General features: G+C 51.7%; 3 protein-coding genes and 1 non-coding gene across 4 annotated transcripts; 1 reads left to right on the forward strand and 3 right to left on the reverse strand.

Moving 5' to 3' along the window:
* Positions 1-109: 109 nt before the first annotated feature.
* On the forward strand, positions 110-5,567 carry M406DRAFT_100195 (uncharacterized protein; the record flags this gene model as incomplete). Its single annotated transcript, XM_040914902.1, has 5 exons — positions 110-204; positions 328-411; positions 453-514; positions 609-5,347; positions 5,384-5,567. 5 exons carry the CDS (start codon positions 110-112, stop codon positions 5,417-5,419), a joined length of 5,016 nt encoding a protein of 1,671 aa, XP_040771266.1. The 3' UTR covers positions 5,420-5,567.
* Positions 5,568-6,208: 641 nt separating this feature from the next.
* On the reverse strand, positions 6,209-7,618 carry M406DRAFT_75549 (uncharacterized protein; the record flags this gene model as incomplete). Its single annotated transcript, XM_040925881.1, has 3 exons — positions 6,209-6,914; positions 6,990-7,317; positions 7,435-7,618. The coding sequence occupies 3 exons, from the start codon at positions 7,616-7,618 to the stop codon at positions 6,209-6,211; spliced, it is 1,218 nt and encodes a 405-aa protein (XP_040771267.1).
* Positions 7,619-8,523: 905 nt separating this feature from the next.
* Positions 8,524-10,224, reverse strand: M406DRAFT_297033 (FAD/NAD(P)-binding domain-containing protein). Its single transcript, XM_040919287.1, has one exon. The coding sequence runs from the start codon at positions 10,109-10,111 to the stop codon at positions 8,774-8,776; it is 1,338 nt and encodes a 445-aa protein (XP_040771268.1). The 5' UTR covers positions 10,112-10,224; the 3' UTR covers positions 8,524-8,773.
* A 5,235-nt stretch (positions 10,225-15,459) lies between these two features.
* M406DRAFT_t119 lies at positions 15,460-15,563 on the reverse strand. Its single transcript has one exon. It is a non-coding gene; the product is annotated as a tRNA-Ser (tRNA).
* Between the last annotated feature and the right edge of the window lie 964 nt (positions 15,564-16,527).

Here is a 16,527-nt window from a genome sequence, read left to right on the forward strand (position 1 = left end):
TACCCTTGCCACCGAGTACATCCGACCGTCATTCGCTTATCGGCTGACCAGCTCTGGGTTCCGCCAGCCACGGCAAGGTGGTGTCAATGATTGGGGGCGCCGCGACATAATGCTTGGGCCTGTGTCTGGATTCGATTCTGGGTTCGCGACATGCTCGTGGCCAGTATGGCGAGTTGACGACTTTACCTTGTGCTTCCAGAGAGAGTGAGTGCCACACGCCCTACCCCCCTTATGATCCCTTTTTTCCCTTCTTCTTTTTATTCTTCTATACCCACCGCCTACCGAGTCAATCCCCTCTGCTGACCAGAAGTGCGCCTCGCCGAGCAGTTATCTCAAGGTTGTCTTCCCCGCTGTGATAATATCAATATCCTTCTTGCACGTCTTACTACAGAACATCCTACGGACAGTCAGGTCAAGGAGGGAAAAGGCAGAGGCATACGCCCCTATACAAGATGGAGACACCAACGGCCACGCGATACATTCCCATACCGACCTTCCCGCCGAGGAGGAGGAGGTGCTGGAGGACTCTGAAGATGAGGCGCTCGAGATCAGCGGTGGCCGGCTCGCCCTCGTGAAAACCACCACAAGGGGATCTATTGTTCAGGCAGATGCGCCGCTGGCGCAAGACCTCGTTGTTATCGTAGAGGAGCTAACTATCATCGGGCTGGTCGCCGTGAACATCACGGCACTTGTGACTGGCGCCTTTGGGGGCAAGGCCTCTCTGCCCTCCGTGGTTGGTCTCGTCACCTGGGTCTACGTCTTGACCCTCGCCAGCCTTCGATTGTTCCTCCGAAACACTCAATGGCGCATTCCTCATCTCTGGAATCACACGGCAGCCATCTACTCACTTCAGTGGCTGTTCGCCCTGGTTCTATGCCGTTCTGTCATCATCCGACCCAGCTCGAGGCTGACCCAGGTTCTGGTCATCGTGGAGTTCGCTCTGACCACCCTGCTGTTCACAATCGCCATCACCACTAGGAAGGGCAACCGGACCGTGCTTCTAGAGTGGGAGGACGGTATTCAGCCGTCCAAGGAACCCCTGGCATCCATCTTTTCCAGCTTCACGTTCTCATGGGTCGACGCGATCACCTGGCAGGGCTACAAGGAGACTATGGAACTCGCTCATGTATGGAACCTCATGCCCAAAGACAAGGCCGGTGCGGTGCTGGCCCACTACCGTCAGGCCAAGAAGACCATGGCTCTGTCCTATCATCTGCTCGCGTACTTCAAGACGATGCTGCTCGCACAGGTCTGGTGGGCCATCCTATCGGGGATTTTCACATTCATGCCGACCATGCTTCTCAAGGCCATCCTAGAGTACATCGAGCATCCCGGTCAGGCCCCTCTTAACGTCTTGTGGCTGTATGTCATTCTGCTGCCGGTAACGGACCTCGTCAGAACGGTTGCAGACAACCGTGCATTGTGGATCGGTCGCAAGATTTGCATCAACGTCCGAGCTATTCTGATCGGCGATATTTACGCCAAGGCCCTGAGGCGGAAAGCTGCAGCTGGCAATGACGCTGTCCTCGGGAAGATCAAGACGGATGGTGCGACAGAGACCGGTTGGATGGCCAAGCTCAAGAAGAAGCTGGGACTCGGCAAAGATGGCAACAAGCAGCAGAATGGCAGTGCCACGGCGTCAACTGACGGACCTGATGCCGACAAGAAGGATGCGAGCGATGAGCAGGCCAATCTCGGCACTATCATCAACCTTATGTCCGTCGACAGCTTCAAGGTGTCCGAGGTGACCGCGTACCTGCACTTCTTGGTCGCGCATGCGCCGACGCAGCTGATTGTCTCCGTTTTCCTCCTCTACCAGGTCCTGGGTTTGAGCGCGATCCCGGGCTTCATCGTTATGGCAATGCTGCTGCCGGTCAACATCTACTTCGGAAAGGCGTTCAACAGCAGCCAGAAAAAGATCATGGCCGCTACTGACAAGCGAATTCACACGACGAACGAGGTGCTTCAAAATATAAGGATCATCAAGTATTTTGCTTGGGAATACCGCTTCGCCGAGATCGTCGATGAGAAGCGTAAGGCAGAGCTCAAGGCCTTGCGGAAGCGGTACATGATCTGGGCAGCTGCTGTTGCTGTGTGGAACACGGTTCCTATACTAATCACGTTCTTCTCTTTCCTGTCTTACACACTCATTGAGAAGAAGCCTCTGTATCCCTCGGTCGCATTCACGGCCATCTCGCTGTTTATGCTGCTACGTTTCCCACTCGACCAGATCGGCGACATGATCGCCCATGTACAAGAGTCCAAGGTCTCTATCGACCGTATCGAGGAGTTCTTGAACGAGGAGGAGACGACAAAATTTGACCAGCTTGGCGAGGACAACATCGACGAGAACGGCAACCGCGTCATTGGGTTCAGAGACGCGACTTTCATCTGGGGGGGCAGCAATGCTGTCGCCGAGGATGGCTCCATGGCCTTCCGCTTGCTGGACTTGAACATCGACTTCAAGCTTGGCAAGCTGAATGTCATCACCGGCCCTACTGGCTCAGGGAAGACATCACTGCTGATGGCTCTACTTGGTGAGATGACCTTGATGGGCGGAAAGGTGTATCTGCCAGGTGGTCGCAGCCGCGAGGATGTCCCTGTCGACCCCGAGACGGACCTAGCCGAGACATGCGCCTATGTTGCTCAGAGTGCCTGGCTCGTCAACGCGAACATCAAGGAGAACATCATCTTCTCGGCACCGTTCGACGAGAAGCGGTATAGAGAGGTTATCGTCGCCTGCGCTCTCGAGCGAGACCTAGAGATCCTCGACAACGGTGATGATACCCTGGTCGGCGAGAAGGGCATCACCCTTTCTGGCGGCCAGAAGCAGCGTATCTCCCTGGCGCGAGCCGTTTACTCGAACTCGAAGCATCTGCTCCTTGATGACTGTCTCAGCGCTGTCGATTCTCACACTGCCCAATGGATTTTCAACAACTGCCTCAAGGGCCCTCTGATGAGCGGACGGACCTGCCTCTTGGTGACTCACAACATCCCGCTGACTGTTCCGCATGCGGGCTACGTCGTTGTCATGGAAAACGGCCGAGTGTCTATTCAGGGTGCCGCCAGTGAGGTGATAGACTCGGGCAAGTTGGGCGAAGAGGTCCAGAAGGCCAAGCCCGGCACAGCCTCTGCTTCGATATCGCGGGTTCCCTCTCGTGTGCCGTCTAGTGTTGGCGAGGAGAGTGGAAACACATTGATCGATGCTGCTGGAGACGGCGACAACCTCTCTAAGCCCAAGTCCGGTGGCAAGAAGGGCGAAAAAAAGGAGGCAATGGACGAGTCAAAGGCTGTCGGTGCAGTCCAGTGGCCGGTGCTGAAGCTCTATCTGGCTTCAATGGGTGGTTGGTGGTTCTGGATCATTGCTAGCGTTGTCTTCATATCGCAGCAGGTCACCGGTGTTGCCTCTAACCTGTGGATCAAGCACTGGGCAAATCAGTATCCCCAGACCGAGGACGTGTCCAGGATCCAGTTCAGCACGAGCTCCCAGAACTACCAGACAGGCTCCGTCTCGCCAACCTACTTCGCCTCCATTGCGACCTATGTCAAACCAGAGTCATGGCTCCAGAGCAACGTCACTGGTGCAGCAGCATTGTCCGTCGCGGACAACTCGGGTGTCAACGTCGGTTACTACCTCTCCGTTCTTGCCATTATCGGGCTGATAGGTGCAGCCGCGGCTCTGTTCAGGGATCTCTGGATCTTCCTTGGTTCCTTAACGGCATCATGGAGGCTTCATACTCGTCTAATGACAGCCGTCACCAAGGCCAAATTTAAGTTCTTCGATGTCACTCCTCTCGGACAGATCATGAATCGTTTCAGCAAAGACCTCGAGGGTGTTGATCAAGAGGTCGCGCCCGTCGCCATCGGAGTTATGACCTGTGCACTGGGCATCATCGTTACCATTGTCCTGATCGCAACTGTCACCCCTGGGTTCCTCATAGCCGGCTTCTTCATCACTGTCTCGTACATCTTCCTCGGCAAGTTCTATCTTGCCTCGTCTCGAGATCTCAAGCGTCTTGAATCTGTGCAGCGCAGCCCACTCTTCCAACAATTCGGAGAGACCTTGAGCGGTGTGACTACCATCCGGGCCTACGGCGATGAACGTCGCTTTGTCCGCGAGAACTTGAACAAGATCAATGCGCAACTGCGTCCGTTCATCTACCTGTGGGCTGCTAATAGATGGCTCGCATTCAGGACTGACCTCCTGGGAGATCTGGTCGCCTTCTTCGCTGGTATGTTCGTCATTCTGAGTCTTGGTACGATTGATCCTGGCTCCGCTGGTATCTCGCTGTCATACGCTATTGGATTCGCCGAGAACATGCTCTGGCTGGTCCGTCTGTACGCGATGAACGAGCAGAATATGAACTCGGTTGAGCGTATCAAGGAGTATATGGATGTCGAACAGGAGGCTCTGTCGATTGTGGAGGAGAACCGTCCACCTCAAAACTGGCCTAGCAAAGGCTCGGTGGAGTTCATCAACTACACAACGCGGTACCGAGCAGATCTTGATCCCGTCTTGAGGAACCTTACCTTCAAGATTGGTGCTATGGAGAAGGTGGGTATCGTCGGCCGAACCGGTGCTGGAAAGTCGTCGCTGGCTCTTGCGCTCTTCCGTGCTCTCGAGGCCGAGGAGGGTAAGATTCTCATTGATGATATCGACATTGGCCTCATCGGCCTCCGTGACCTGCGTGAGAGACTCACCATCGTCCCTCAAGACCCGACCCTTTTCATGGGCACCATCAAGAGCAATCTGGACCCTTTCGACATGTACAACGACGAGCAGATCTTTGCTGCCCTGCGCCGTGTGCAACTCATCGGACCGAACGAGACAACCCCGACGTCTACACGTCCCTCGTCATCGCTCGCTGACGCTCCCGGAGCAACCACAGCTGCCGAGAGCATCACATCCTCAGCCTCATCTACCCGTGTCGCCACAAACAAGAACATCTTCCTGGACCTCTCGTCGCCTGTCACCGAGTCCGGCAACAACCTCTCTCAGGGCCAGCGTCAACTTCTCTGTCTCGCGCGCGCGATGCTCAAGAGCCCGAGAGTCCTGCTCATGGACGAGGCGACCGCATCCATCGACTATGCCACGGACTCCAAGATCCAGGAGACGCTGCGCGAGCTGGAGAGCAGCACAATCATCACGATTGCCCATCGACTCCAGACCATTGTGGACTACGACAAGGTCCTGGTGCTGGACAAGGGCAGTGTGTTGGAATTTGGACATCCATGGGAGCTCATGAAGAAGGAGAGCGGGCAATTCAAGGACATGTGCGAGATGAGCGGCGACTGGGACGTGCTGGAGAAGCAGGCTAAGAAGGCTTGGAAGGGGAAGCACGAGCTTGTCGACGTCGATGAGGAGGAGCAGCTGACCGCACAGGCTGCCCAACAAGAAGGGAGGGGCGTTGATGCGTAGTGAGGGACCCAAGGGTGCAGCACGGCAGTGCTCTTGTATATTAACATTTAAAAGCCCTTTCCTCCTGGTGTATATTGCGGCAAATTGGTTCATTGGGCCGGCGTTAGTTCAGCTGTAGGGCATAGAAAAGCATTATTTTTTTACCCCCAACCACGTCTTCATGTCTCTCGTGCTAACCTAGAGCGGCCAGGAATGGGATGCCCTGCCCGCCCGTTTTGGAGTTTCCCTGGCTCAAGTAACTTGTGTCTCAGCCAGCTCGCCCTCACTGCTGCAAACACTCTGCCAGAGAAATGTCGTAGTGGTATTTACTCTTGCCCAGCCGCTACAAGGTGATTTAGGGTTGGATGCGTGGGACTGGTTGCATGACACGGAGGAGACAATATAAATTCGGTGGAAGTGAGTGTGTCGAAAACGAATAATTTTGTATACCTGCCTTGTGTGGCACATCTCTAGAGCTTCTAGTTTCCCACGATGCTACAGTACTTCTATACCACCTCCTACCGCTCAATACCCTAGCTCAACCTGAGACACACCAAATAGTTTTTCTGTGCTCTCTTCACGAACCATTGTGATGCCACGTAAGAATGCTGTTAGAGAAGCTCCATCGTGCAGATGTCGATCCTGTAGAAATGCGTGCTACTAAAGCGGGAGGACGTACAACGCAATTCAACCTTTACTCCCCACCATAATTCAACTACTGATTCCCACTGTCATACTCTAGCAACTCATCTTAGTCCACTTCGAATACCAAACCCGCCTAGAAATCTGCTACCGCCAGTTGTCAAGCCTTCACAGGCAAAGCTTTGGCATAGTCAACATCGGGCTTGGGCGTGGCCCGAGTTTCGGCTGGGGGCACGAGATCGCCGGATCCATTTTTAACTGCCTAGCACGCGGCATAGTACATAGAAGCGCCGAATTGATGCTCTCTTGTACGAGATTTGTGTTGTTGTCGTCGCCATCGTTGTCTTCGTAGTCATCTGCCGCAAAGGCATGGTACTCCGAGCTAGATGGGGAGAGTCTATCAACCCAGGGCCAGCCCCAGGCGATGTCACCGCGGACGCGTTGAGATGGGCTTGGGACATATACTGGAGGTGGGGAAACTGTCTCGACATGCACGTTCTCTTGTTCTGTAAACACAGCCCAAGGTGGGCCGTAGGCGAGAGTGTTGTATATGGGGTCGGACGGTGCCTCGTAGTCCGAGCATCTGGTAGAAGGCCTTATTTGTGTATGTGTTGAATACGCCGGGGGCCCAGTAGCTGCAACAGGTGATTGCTCAGCTGTCGAGACGTTCCTGGTGAAACGGACGACCTTCTCGGGCGGCGTCGAAGGCGGTATCCAAGCCTCTCTGAAACTTGTGCGCAGAATTCCCTGTGGCCTCGTGTGAGAGACCTGGTACAGATCACCAATCATAGACGATAGGTCTCCACTGGACAGCTTGTCTGTCTCCTCTGCCCGGCATGACGTTCCTTTCTCGTTGCTGGCTTCATTGTTGTTGCTGTTGCTGGGGTCCTCCTGTTCCTAGCTTCCGGCTAGGCTCTCCTGCTGCTGCTTCCTTTTCTTGGGGCGAGACAATTCATTTTCAGCCTCTATCCCGTTGCGCTGCCTCTTTGTGGTGGTCTTCATGGTGGGCGGGGGCGGATTCTCCGGCTGTGCGCGCGCAGCGACCTCGATATTCAGAATGTCATTTTCGGCTGGAAAGTTCGAATCCTTGCCTTCCTTTTGCTGTCTGACGAAGATGTCATCGTTTCGTGTGTTCAGCTTGGAAGGAGATGTCGGCATGAGTGGAGAGCGCGCAGTCTTCTTCACATTTCTGCTGGACTTCCGTGGGCAGCGCAAGCCCGCGAGTCTTTTCGTCGGAGTTCTGAACGGATTGGTCGACATGCTGAAAACGATGTGTTCTGTTGGAATTAGGTATAAGTGGTAGTCTATTGATGACTTGATGGGTTATAGAGAGGGAAAACGGGGGAAGGATTAATGCTATCCGAGCTGTGCGAAATGCTGAAGCTGTGTCATACTCTTGTGAAGTTGGGTGCTTGTTGAGATCCGGGCTTGGGCACCATGTTTTCCAACGAAGCTTGACTTATCAGAAGATGTATGTACGAATCGTTCTTTCCCCGTGCCACAGTTAAAGAAAGGGAGCCTTTGAGTCATGTATGTTTTTCTTGGGGGTAGTAGCGATGCACCCGATGGCACTGCCATGTTGATAAGCGTATAATGACACTGGACAACGTCAACTTTGCTCAAAGGATCCATGAAAGCAAGAGATCCAGCAGCAGGTAGAAGGAAGGAAGACAGGAATCAATATATTTACATGAAGGTATCCCACATTCACCAGAACCCAAGTATCTTGCATCCTCTGAGGAGTTCAGTATTGCCAGTCCTTCCAGGCTTAGCGTTCCGAGAACTCGACCTCGCCCCTTGGACTGGGCCACTGGCGCCGCCTCTCTTCTTCCTTGCCAGAGGTAAAACACATCAGTCATGGTAAGTGGTGCCAAAGAATTGTGTGAACAGTGAATAGTCATTATCCTCACAGCAGCTGGGACCCCATCACGGCGTCGCTGGCAACCGCAGAAGCAGCAGAACAGGACGCCGGTGAACACAATGGGTATGATTGCAGCAATAGTGATCCAAACAGGGTCAATACCGTTGCCATCCGAATTATCGTCTCTTGTTGCTGATATGGGTGACATTGTCTTGCACTGTCAGCGCGAGGGCCATAGAAGGAAGGAAGGATTGTTGGGGGTATGAAATCAACTTAGAGGGCGGCAGCAGCAGCAGCAGCGATGAGAGTTCCGCTCAAGTATTAGAAAATGTCACAAAAATTAGACCTATGAGAGCTGGTAAGGGTACAAATATTATCCATGGATGATAGTGAAGGTAGCCACCATGAGACATGCGAACAAGGCCAGACGGTGTGAAGCTGCCGTTCCACTATTATGACCTTCTTGTAGCAAACTTCCAGTGCTCTGCATATAACCACAATCACCGACACCTTTCATGTGTCATTAGCCTAGTTTCAGTTTGTTTGGGGAGCTTTTTGAAACTTGACGGTCACTTTGTCTGCAATCACCTCAATCAAGACAAACATTCAACGGCCGTAAATTGGAAGTACAGTTCGTATATTGGTAAACAACTTCCTAAATCCCTAGTACATGGGCTATATATGTAAAGCACTCTTTATGGTCCATAGTCTGCCCAATTATGAAAGATATGCGACCAGGTAGGTCGATTTCCTTCATATCCTACCAAAAAAAAAGTCACAACAAAACCAACACACGCAAGCCCGCTCGTCCAACGCGAATCCATCATCTGTCCTGGCCAAGTAATTAATGGTAGATGTATCCAGGTTCATCTTCATTGGTGATTCAGGCCATTCATGGCCCCTGTTGTGGACCCGTACTCATACTTCAGCTCAGGATAATCTGGCAGCTTCCACCCGCCACCAAATTCATCCGACGAAAAGCGCTCAATGAGTTTATGAAGCCGTAGGGTTGAGATCAAGCCAAGGACAACTTGTCGCAGCCAGACTCCCCATTCGCCGTCAGCATACGCCATGGAGGGCACACCCGGGCGCAATTTCTGGCACTGCGTGACAAAGGGCCGGAATACCGCCTCGTAAGACTCGAGCGCCACGTCGATGGCCCGTCCGTGGTCCTGCGAGGTGGCGCTGCCGCTCTGCTGCTGGTGATTGAGCTGTCTCGAGATCTCGCCAGCGAGCACGTAGGGACCCACAAGCCCAAGAGATGTACCGATGCCGCTGACGGGGGAGGCACAATAGCCAGCGTCACCCAAGAGAACCACCCGGCCCTTAGCCCAGTTGGACATCTTGACTTGGCCGACCTTTTGGCTGTAGAAGTCGTCTGCCTCTGTGGAATGCAGCATTCCCTCCATCAGCCTGGGGACCTCCCATCCGGCCCCTCGGAACTGGTCTGCATAGATCTGCTTCTGCTTCTTGGCGTCGCCAGACTTCATCGCCTCCTCCAGCTCCGTTAGCTCATCGTTGGGGTCGAGGATGCCGAGATAGACCTGCATGGTCTTGGGATTATCGACTCTGGTCGCAATGAGGCGGCGGCGGGGTAGCAACAGCACCCTCGCGTAGTTTTCGTCCTTCTCTGTCTTGGGCACAGTGAAGTAGCTGATGAACAACTTCAAATCGTGGAAGGCGTCGTCCTGGTCGGGGCCACGCAGTTTTCTCCTCGTTTTCGAGTTCTGCCCGTCCGCACCGACGAGGAGGTCAAAGTCGCCCTCGGTCCCGTTCGACAACTTCACATGCACGCCATCTCCATGCTGCTCAAAGTCTTCGATCGTTGTGCCGAAGATATAAGTGCATTTCTCCTTGGTGGCGGCATAGAGGATTCGCACCAGGTCGCCGCGCATAATCTCAAACTCGGCCGTGAAGCTCTGCCGGCCCTTGCCCGACAGATTGGCCTCGAAGAGGGCCTTGACGTTGCCCCTTTCGTCGATGAACTTCAGGCCATGCTCATGCACAACCTTTTCCCTGACCGCTGGCTCCAGGCCCATCCTGCGCATGGCGGTCAGCCCCTGGCCTCGGATGTCGATCTGTTGGCCTGAAGCGCGCAGATCTGGGCTGCGCTCCACGATGGTGATGTCGCAGTCAAGCTTGGACAGCCAGTAGCCCAGCGCTGGGCCGCTGATACCGCCGCCGACGATGAGGACTTTGAGGGGAGCCATGGCAGGGTGAAGATGTGCTAAGACTTGTTATAGACTGGTGGGAAAATTGAGAAGGCCGGTATTGGATTCTGGTCAACGTTGCGAGTTTAGTTCCTGTGGCCAAGTGATAAATTTCGTCGAATTGTTAAGCAGTATGATTAAAAGAAACCTGCTGGTCCCCATATGACACGACAGTGGTCAGAGAGGGGTCAAATATTTATAATTCCGTCCTCCATGCGCTTCTGTCACACGAGACATTCATGCATCGAATCGTCACACTGGTGTTCTGATCGGCTATAAAGTGAGGCAACTATCTCGGGGTAGGCTTTGCAGGGAGTATAAGAGAGACGTTGGTTGCATTTCCCGGCCCTCACTACTGTGTACACTCGGACATCGGTGTACATGGACATCCCATCTTGCCGAGTCCGAACAACAAGATGCGTCTCATACTTCTACTCCAGCCCGCCTGTTTGGCTGTAGACGACGTCACCACTTTTTTCATGCCCTGTAAAAAGCGCTATGTATGCTCCCGGGCTCGGACCTTCGGGGCCGGAGGCACCAACGCTTGGCGTCTATTCACCCAGCGGATCGTGCCGTGGCGTCCGCCTGCCACATGTTACTGTGTGGTACACAGTAAGCGTCATTCATTTTCTATTGCAATCATCTTGGTTTTATTTTCCTTGAAAGCATGCCTTGCAGAGGCAAACACCTATCGAGCTATCCAGGTCAATAACACAATTTTACAGATAAAGCCATGGCAGCAAAATATGAGAAATAAAAGACTACTAGATTCTCAAGCGCAATAAGCAAAATCTCAATATTTGAAAATTCAAAAGTTTCTTGTGCTTGTATAAGCTACCGCCCAATCGCCCTTTCCCAAAAGCAGTGCGAAATTCACAGGCGAAAATACAGTGTACTCTTTGATATAGAACCCCCTTTTTCCCTTCCCCTCCCTCTCTTGCTAACAACCACTGGGTACTCACTCAGTGAGTGGTACGATTCCCAGAACAAACGCCAAATCCTAAAATGTCTTTCTAAGGATACAAATGTAATTAAACCCAAAAAGGACAAAAAGTTGAAGAAGAAGAGAAGTTAAAAAAACAAGACGGTAAAGAGGCTAGCCTGGCTAGCCTCTCATGCTTCCACCGGCTGATCCATCCCAAAGGACGAGGCCATAGAGACTGCTCTTCAATCGAAACTGAATAGCTGTCTTTGCTAGCTTTCCGACGAGGTCCAGGTTGGGCTTTGGTCATAGTGTCCTCGCATCAGGCACAAGGACTGCCTAGAGCATTCGTCGGACCGTGAGGAGATCTCACGGAAGTTGCACAAGGATCAGCGTCAAGAGTAATGACTGACGGCTCAGATGGTGTTCATTTCTCGAGTTGAAAGAGTTGTGACTCGCGGCGGAAAACTTAGAAGCGAGGGATGGCGCGCTGGTGCAGCTCATGGGCTCCCTGGCGGTGGGGGACGATGCCGTGCACCCTCTGCTCGATGGGCAGGGCGGTGGTCGCGCTCATCAGGCTGGCGACGACAGCGGTGAAGAAGATAGTGGCACGCATCTTGAGAGAGGAAGAGAGAGAAAAAAGAGGAGGTTGGAGGATTTGAGATTGTCTGTTGAGTGTGGAGATGATCCTAAGCTGTGAAGCAGACCGAGAAGGTGGTGTGAAGGAGATGGAGAAGTGGTGATGAGTGGTGGTGGTGGTGGTGGTGGTTGATAGAAAGTGTGGTCATGAGCAACCGACGTGCATATATGTATTTCCTTCTGTCGCGATTGTTCCTGCTGCAGCTATTTTGGCACCCATGACATGATTCACAATGGCAATCTTGTGAGTGTGCAATTCCCATATGCTCCCATTCTGGGGAACATTCTGAAACGGAACCAGCTAAATGGATCTATCTTGTCAGACTCACGGCCGAGTGCGGGCCAACAACATCCTCTCGAGCCGTGTGTGCACGCGATGCCTTTGCCTTCTACACTCTTTTTCGCTGCTCTGGGGGTGGGTTTTTTTTTTTAGCCTGACCGAGTGGTCGACCCAAGGAGACCATCAGGGTGACATTATTAACCGAACAGGCTATGTATAGCGACAGGGCCGGGACCTGTTGGACGCAAGCGGGGTCGCGGATGTCAGCTTACAACCAAGACGCCCACAGCACTAGGAAATTCCCAGTCAGTGTCAGGATTCATAATTTTGTATCCGCCTTGTGATAGGCTGTGGCTGTGACATGCACTCATTTTTAGAATTGCTCCTGGTCAATAATCATACGCCACCAATCCCGCGCTTTCACATGCTGATATTCTCCCAAAATGTTACCGCTATGCTCGATACATATTCGCTGATGGTGCCCTTGTTTTGCTTTTTCTTATTCATCTCGGAAGGAAAAAAGGAGAAAAAAAGGAGAATACAACCCAAACAATAAAAAAAATATAAAAAATTGACCCTCTACTTGCATCCAACTCCACGATTTCACAGTGTCAAATTAAGAAGTTGACGAGTATCATAGAACTCGTCTGCGGACAGACGATAATCCAAGGCATTGCGAGCAAGGCGGAAGCCCAGCCTCCGCTGAACAAAGTTGGCCTTGAAGATACACCAGACAGATATATTGTCACGCTCCTCGTTTACGCTATCGAGGGCAGAAATTGAAGATGCCGGCGAGTACTCGGGCAGAGGACGGTAAGGACCAATATCCACCGAGTGAGGCCGACTCCGCTGTCCGGTGCCGTCCGTCCTGTTGTTGGTATAGCTAGGTTGGCGGGAACAAAGTTTACATTTTGTCTTCAAATGTATCTCAATTCTCCTACTCATTTAGTTGATTGAGTAATTGAGTATGTATCAGTCCATATGGTCCACAGATGTTCCAATGGGGCAGAATCATAGACAATAGCCACAAAAGAGCTTCAAGCAGCTTTCGAGCCAGCTTTTCATCCTTGTTTCCCTTCTCCCCTCCTAGATCGAAGTATGCACAATGGCTTCTCCTCCTCTTCCGCCTTCCGCTCTTTCTACAATTAAAGAAGAACGTCAGAGCTTCCCAGGATGGAGAGGCGGCTGGCTGCTCGCTCGTCGTCTTAAGATCTGGCCTCCGCCGTTTACTAAGGAAAATTAGGGCTGACGACAGGCCCTGCTATTCTCAGTGTTTGCACTGTTGATTAGCTCCCATTTGATTTCCAGTTCTTCTCAAATGGCGGCTGTTGGTCAATTTCAGGTGTAGTTGAATATGCAAACACGATGATGAAGCATTATGAAGGCCGGAAGAGAGGTCGCACGCACAGTTCCAAATGATCATAAACACTGACTTGGCCCACGCCGCAGCCGACCACCGGGTGTGGAAGTGCTATCGAGGATACCGATGCCGAGTATCCAAACGACAAGCGAGGTTAAGAATCTATTCTTTCTGAGTGTGAGTTAACCAATAAATTATACTGTAAATATCATTCTTGATAGTGTACACTTGGTCATGCCTGCTGCCAATGTCATTACAAGCCCCGAGTATTTCATCACTTCCAGGCCTAAGTTAAGTCTTCGTGCAAGCTAAGTCAAGATCTTGCATTGAGTTCGAGTTCAAATACAAGGCCTGGAACTGCAAAGGTTTCAAATTGAGTCTCTTGGTCAATATTAGATTTGCGAGGTGAGTTGTTATGGCTAGGCTGAAATTGGACATATAACTGCAAGAGATCCAACATTGTCCCAAACTTTTCAAGACTGCCCATCCAGGAAGGCTGTGCACCCTGATCCATCGTGGCGCGAGGTAGGATCATACAATGTGGAAGGATCGCCAAGACGGTCTCAGCTCTCTGGCCCATTAAGTCAAGCTTGGAGGCCGGGTCTCGTTGCTCTGGGCCCGATTAATTAAGAGTCTGGCCAACAAGAAAGGTCGGGTGAGACGAACCACGACTCTGACCGCCGAAGCCGCAAGTTGTCTCTCGTACGTGGTAGTTCAATCTCAGTTTCACCCTTTTCGAGGATGACAGCCAACTCTTAACATAAAGAACAAAGGACGAGAACAGCAAGATCCAAACTGGCGCCCCCAAAGAGACTAAATTTTAAAGCAAAACTTACACAAGACAAGAGACGCGAAATAAGAAACGGAATACAGTAATTAATAAACGGCTTAGGGTTGGTGTTTGCCAGGGAACGCTTTCAGGGCTGCAACGACGCCGGACGACTTTGGTCGCAGTTAGTACTGATCATCACGGGCCAGCAACATATTTACCAGTGATGCCATTTGTTAGTGCAGTAGCTAATACGTGTGATCTACCGTCACACTCTCTTTCGCCATTTCCGCTGCGCCGACTCCCCCCCTCCCCCGGGGCCTCAACAACCTCGCACCCTAGTCTTCTCCTTCGACACATAACCTTCCTCCCAGGAGTCACAGTCGTCTATGCCGACTCCGACAATGCCGATTTGCTTCACTTCGTCCCTTCTAAGAAGGCAGAGATCAGTGTCGAACTCTGTCGATCCGTCTCGCCTGATAACCTTTGCGTCCTCTGGATCAAACTGCTTAGAAAGAGTCTCACTTGAAATCCAGCCAGAGGCAGCAGTAGAAGTGACTTAACAAAGTTCCCCCTGTGGCAAGGGCACAGCGATAATAGAGGCTGCGAGAAGGAGCAGTGCCGTGATCTTCATGTTAGGGAGCAATGAGACACAGTGTAGAGACGAACTTGGTGATGCTTGGGGTGTGGAAATGGAACGACAACGCCAGGCTCTATACATACAAATAGCAGCTAATCATGTACAACTTGCGGACCGTAATTCACAATCTCTAGCCTTTTTTTCTGGGCACAATACCAGTATCAGTCGGTAAACTCTCACTTCGTTGTCTAGCAAATATGGAGTGATCAACCCAAATATCTAGGATGTGCTGTGAGAGCTCGAGAAACAATCTTAGCCGCTGCCAAACGACAAAAGCCGCGAAAGTGGTCATCAAGGTACAGACGCAGAGTGAGTCTGCATACAAGAGAGCTACATTATTGAATAGAGAAGCAGCAAATATTGGAAATATGAGATGATTGACCATGTGCTGAAAACGAACCCCAGCATTGGTTCTACAAATTGCCAAACATAGCCTCCGTGATATATATCAGAGTAGTACTAAAAATTGAAAATACCAAAAACAAACACATATGTAGATATACGCTCGCAAAGCAGAAGTCTTGTGGGCAACCCGATCCAGGATATAGTGGGAGGAAATACAGGAGTGGCTAAAAACGGGAAACGGAAATGGAAGACCCTGGGCAAACACAGTCGCCAAAATTGTCAAAGCACAAGAGGCAAAAAATTCATAGGAACATGAAAATTAATGAGGATAGACAGGGGCAATGCAAACGAAGACAGGGGAAAGAGCAAAAAGGTTGGGTGAAAAAAGCAAAACGACACCAGCAGGATTCGAACCTGCGCCCCCGAAGGGACTGGCTTATCTGTTAACTACAGTTGTAATTAGCAGGCCAGCGCCGTAACCACTTGGCTATAGTGCCTGAGATAAGGAATTTCCGAAGTCTAGCAACTATATTGTACATACTTTTGAGGAGCGCTGTGTATCGGGCATGAGCATGTATGACATACATGTAAGACACGCAATATTTTATACCGTCTCGAGAAGTCTGGTTTTATCTTGAGATTGCTCAAGGCTGCATACAATACTTGAGGCCTCATTTTGGCAACTTTAATCTTACACTCATGCTATGAGGTCTGTCATACTCGGCTACACAAATAATAATCGCACTATGAGACAATGAGGCGACCAGATATTATACAAAAAATAACTTAGTAGAACAGGGTATCAAATAACCGCCCATTTCCGGGATCGACTCTGTTTTTTCCTGAGGCCGTTCTCAAACGTTTCCAGACAAACAAAAAAAATAAAAAATCATGAGATAACTATTCCCTTGACCGCGAGAAGTTCTTGGACTGTCTGCCAAATAACTTGCCTCCTCTGGCGGCGTCAAGAACATCTATTCTTGTAGAGAACCGCACTTCGGGTCTCTGGATGGGCAATATCGGCCCAGAATCGTCACTGTGCTCTGGGCCCATCCGTTGGTAATCATCTGGCACTGGCAACGAGTCCTGCGTGTCCGTCCTGGATACCGTCTCGCCATCTACACTCTTCTTCTCCACGATGGCGGACAGTCCTGCGGCCACTTGGACCGGACTGCTGGCGGTCTCACGCGGCGGTCTGAAGGAGTGCGCGTGGGTCGTAGATGTCGTGTATATCGACGTCGGTGGTGCTCTTGGGACCACTGGCAGGGGCTTCATGCCGGAGTTTCGGATATTGAAGCTGCTGGACCGCTTAGGCATCTCACCCAGCGAGATCTCGCCAGGGTCCGAGAAGTCCTCCACTTCGTACAGCTGTGATGTGCGTGTGCGGTTGGCTGACGTGATGACAAGAGACCTCTCGACGATGATGCCACCCTCGCAAGCCGAGAGGGCGGCTGCATCTTG

This window comes from Cryphonectria parasitica (assembly GCF_011745365.1).
Source record: "Cryphonectria parasitica EP155 unplaced genomic scaffold M406scaffold_10, whole genome shotgun sequence".
Taxonomy (NCBI): Eukaryota; Fungi; Ascomycota; class Sordariomycetes; order Diaporthales; family Cryphonectriaceae; genus Cryphonectria; species Cryphonectria parasitica.

Excerpts from the sequence above, each read along its gene's own strand:
- M406DRAFT_297033 (XM_040919287.1), bottom strand. The coding sequence starts at position 10,111 with ATGGCTCCCCTCAAAGTCCTCATCGTCGGCGGCGGTATCAGCGGCCCA.